General features: G+C 39.1%; 1 protein-coding gene across 1 annotated transcript; it reads right to left on the minus strand.

Annotated features, from left to right (window-relative positions):
- Positions 1–1,106: 1,106 nt before the first annotated feature.
- Positions 1,107–2,087, minus strand: LOC140514073 (olfactory receptor 11H6-like). The gene has a single exon (XM_072624058.1). It carries the CDS (start codon positions 2,085–2,087, stop codon positions 1,107–1,109), a length of 981 nt encoding a protein of 326 aa, XP_072480159.1.
- Between the last annotated feature and the right edge of the window lie 1,650 nt (positions 2,088–3,737).

The following is a 3,737-nucleotide window of genomic DNA, read 5'->3' on the forward strand; positions in this document are numbered from 1 at the left end:
AGAAACCAGATCTTCCTAGCTTCAAGAACAACTCTCTATCCACTTTGTCACAATACTTTTATATCAACAAATCTTATCAATTACAACTTGCATGAATGAGATTCAGGCCATGTGTCAGGAAGAGCAGTGTGGTGAAACCTTGGCATGGCTTTTCCCATATAGAACTTATCTTCAAACCAGTGTTTAGAGATACAATACCTTACTTGTGTATACTTGATTTGACTCTTTGGAAATCTGTCAACATTAAGCATTGGGAGGAAGTAAATAAGAGAACCATTGAATTTTGGTGTGCAATGTACCTTGATCTTAAGAAATGACATTAGGAGCAGGTAGGGGGGTAACAATTCAGGAATACCAGGAACAGGTTAAGGTATCATAATTATCAGATAACTACCTGGGCTGCTAGATGGTATAGTGGATAGAGTACTGGTCTTACAGTCAGGGAGTCTCATCCCCCGGAGTTCAAAGCTGGTGTCAGACATTTACTAGCTGAGGGATGCTGGGAAGTCACTTAGTCCTGGTTGCTTTTGTTTCCTTATTTGTAACATAAGTTGGAGACAGAAATGGCAAAGCATTCCAGTATCTTTGTTAAGAAAACCCCAAAACAGGTCACAAAGTCTCACACATGACTGAAAAGCAACTAAACAATGACAAGTTATCAGAAGTCAGGGCAAGGAAGTGCAGTCAGATAGTTAAGAATAAAGAGACAACAGTCAGAGTACAGTGATATGAATGTAATTCTGAGCCATTCTGCCACGACTTAGGATAATTAATTTTGATTAGGAAGGGAACTTAGAAGTTGTTAAGGATGACATTTATTTTTATAGATAAAGAAAATGAGGGCCAGGAACATTAAAATTCTTTCCAAGGCTCACATAGCTAGTGAGTTTTAGAAATATGATTCAAATTCAGCTATTTCTTATTTTAAGTCTAGTTCATTATCCAATATCCATTTAGACACTACACCACCCTAACCAGATGCGGCAGACACTAATCTTATGGAAGACTAAATCCTGAGTTCACAGCTGTGTGTGAAGAAATGGCACCTGGTTGGGGATAAGATAAAAGATCAGACAAAAACTCTAGGGAGATCAACTAAAGATCTATCAAGTCTTATGGATGGTTTTCATTCTTATCTGGACTTTTCTTAGAGCAGTCTTCATTTCCTTATTACGCAGGCTGTAGATCAGGGGATTCACCAGTGGAGTTACTACTGAGTAAAATAAAGTGAAAATTTTCTGGGAATCAGCTGCGTTTCCAGAATTGGGCCTGATGTACATGACCATGAGGGTCCCATAGAACAGAGAGACGACAATCAAGTGTGAGCCACATGTGGAGAATGCTTTCTTCTGGCCAGCTGCTGAAGGAACTTTCAAGACAGCTCTGAATACTAGGGTGTAAGATCCAAGGATGAAAGGGAAGGTGACAAAGATGAGGAGACAATTGAGGATAGAATAGAAAAGTTCCATCCCTGGGGTAGGGGCGCAAGACAGAGCCAGTAGGGGTCCTGGGTCACAGACAAAGTGATCGATAATATTTGGACCACAGAAAGGTAATTGAGTCATGAAACAAATAGGGACTGGAAAGTAGAGGAAGCTACTCACCCAGCAGAGGAATACTAGTTTGATGCAAAAATGTCCTGTCATGATTGTGGGGTAGTGCAGTGGCTGACAAATGGCCAGGTACCTATCAAAAGCCATGAGGGATAGGAAGAAGGTCTCAGTGGCACCTGTGGAAAAGAAGAAGTAGAACTGCAGAAAACAGGCAGTGAAGGAGATGGTCTTGGTCTCAGAGAGAAAATTGGCCAACATGTTAGGAACTGTGGTGTTAATGTAGCAGATTTCCAGGAAGGAGAAGTTGGCCAGCAGGAGGTACATGGGACTGTGGAGGTGGTGATCCAACCTCACTGCACAGATAATGGACCCATTCCCCATCAGGGTCAGGATATAGGTCAGAAAGAATACTCCAAAGAGGAGTATCTGTATCTCCCTGGGGCAGGGAAAACTCAGAAGGATGAACTCAGTCACTCTGTTTCCTCCTGATATGTTCATGGCTCCTGATCCTATGAAAAAGACAAAAATGACCATGACATAGACTACCTTATTCCTTGTTTCTCATGGATTCCCCAGTTTAGAAGAATTTTTATTAAGGTCTCTCCCATTTCTAAAACTATTATGACTATGGTTTCAATGTAATTACTTTGACAAACACTTCTTATGGGAGTATTTTTCAATTATTCATACGTACAACCAGTTATTATAGAGAACAGAAATAATACATTCCCATAGTTCAGCTTCTATTTCCCATTTCCGTCAAGTCTCATACTGATGCTACCATCAAAGTAGATTATTATACTTTATCACTCAGTAACTACAATGAAGTATTCCACTTCTTTCCTCAATTTTGTATCACCACCTCCAGCTGAAATCACCTTCCAGTTTTTCTTTTTTTAGTTTTCATTATGAAATTGACATCAATAGCCAAAAATGTAACAAACAAAAACCAAACTGAAACATCCTATTTTTGATAGGGAAGAGTATAGTACTATTCAAAGATGTATTTCACTGAAAAGGTTTGCAAAGTGTTTTACGTACATTATCTTATTTTTAGGGAAATCTATGTAACCACCATATGATTTTTTCAGGGTCACAAAGCACATAAGTGAATGATGCAAGATTTGAACCCAGGCCTCACTGACTTCAGGTCTTACTCAATATCCACTCTGCCATGATGTATCTTTAATAATAACAGATATTTTTGCTATTGCTCATATGTAATACTACATTTTTTCTCTGTGCCTTTGCAGTGGCTGTCCTCCACGTTTGGAATATACTTCTTTCTCATGTTCATCTTACAGAATTGCTAGATTCCTTCAAAGATCAGCTGAGATACTGTATCCTACCTGAGCTCTCTCCTGATCCCCATGATTTCCTAGAGCCTTCCTCCCTCAAATTACATGCCCTTTTTAATGTAATTTTACTTGTGCATGTTGTCTGACATAATATAAGCTTCTAGGGTTCAGAGACTTTTATTTTGTCCTCTTATTCATGGTGCCTAGAACAGTCTTTGGCACATAGTAGGCGTTTAATATATACTTGTTGATTGACAATAAAACATGAATAGCCTGTAGAGTGCTGGACTTTTCAGAAAGAATTGAGTCCTAATAACATATCTGATAGTTCTAACTGAATGATTTTGGGCAAATTGTTTAAATTTTGCGTTCCATATTCCAAGCATCAGCCCCTTGGCTTCTTAAGGCATTCTCCAGTGCTTTAGAAGCTGTCCTTACATCAAGCTCTACCTCCTAATCCCAATTTTTTCAGGTGACCCTGACAAAACTGCCACTTACTTTAAGGGGCCAGGTTATACCTCCCCACTTTTTGTCTACTGTGAGTGAGATCTCACTGGGCCTCAGACGCAAAATTATATATTGGCATAACTTTGGATCTTGATTTAATCATTCTAATCCCATTCTTACTTCAAAAAAGACCTTTTCCCAGATAATATGGAGTTCAGCACAGTGACTGGAACACAATATTTAATAAATTATTACCTTGTCTTGGTATTCTCCCTTGACTCATTTGTCGTTGATTAACATGCTCCCATATCTGCTATCCCCATTCCAGTGATTCTTATTCTCCATGTGGAGAAGTATATGATCTGTTTCTCCATCCCCTGATGGCTCCCTTACCTTCATTTCTCTCAATCACATCTTTTCCCCTATAATGTCCTACTCT

This window comes from Notamacropus eugenii, chromosome 7 (assembly GCF_028372415.1).
Source record: "Notamacropus eugenii isolate mMacEug1 chromosome 7, mMacEug1.pri_v2, whole genome shotgun sequence".
In the NCBI taxonomy this organism is placed as follows: domain Eukaryota; kingdom Metazoa; phylum Chordata; class Mammalia; order Diprotodontia; family Macropodidae; genus Notamacropus; species Notamacropus eugenii.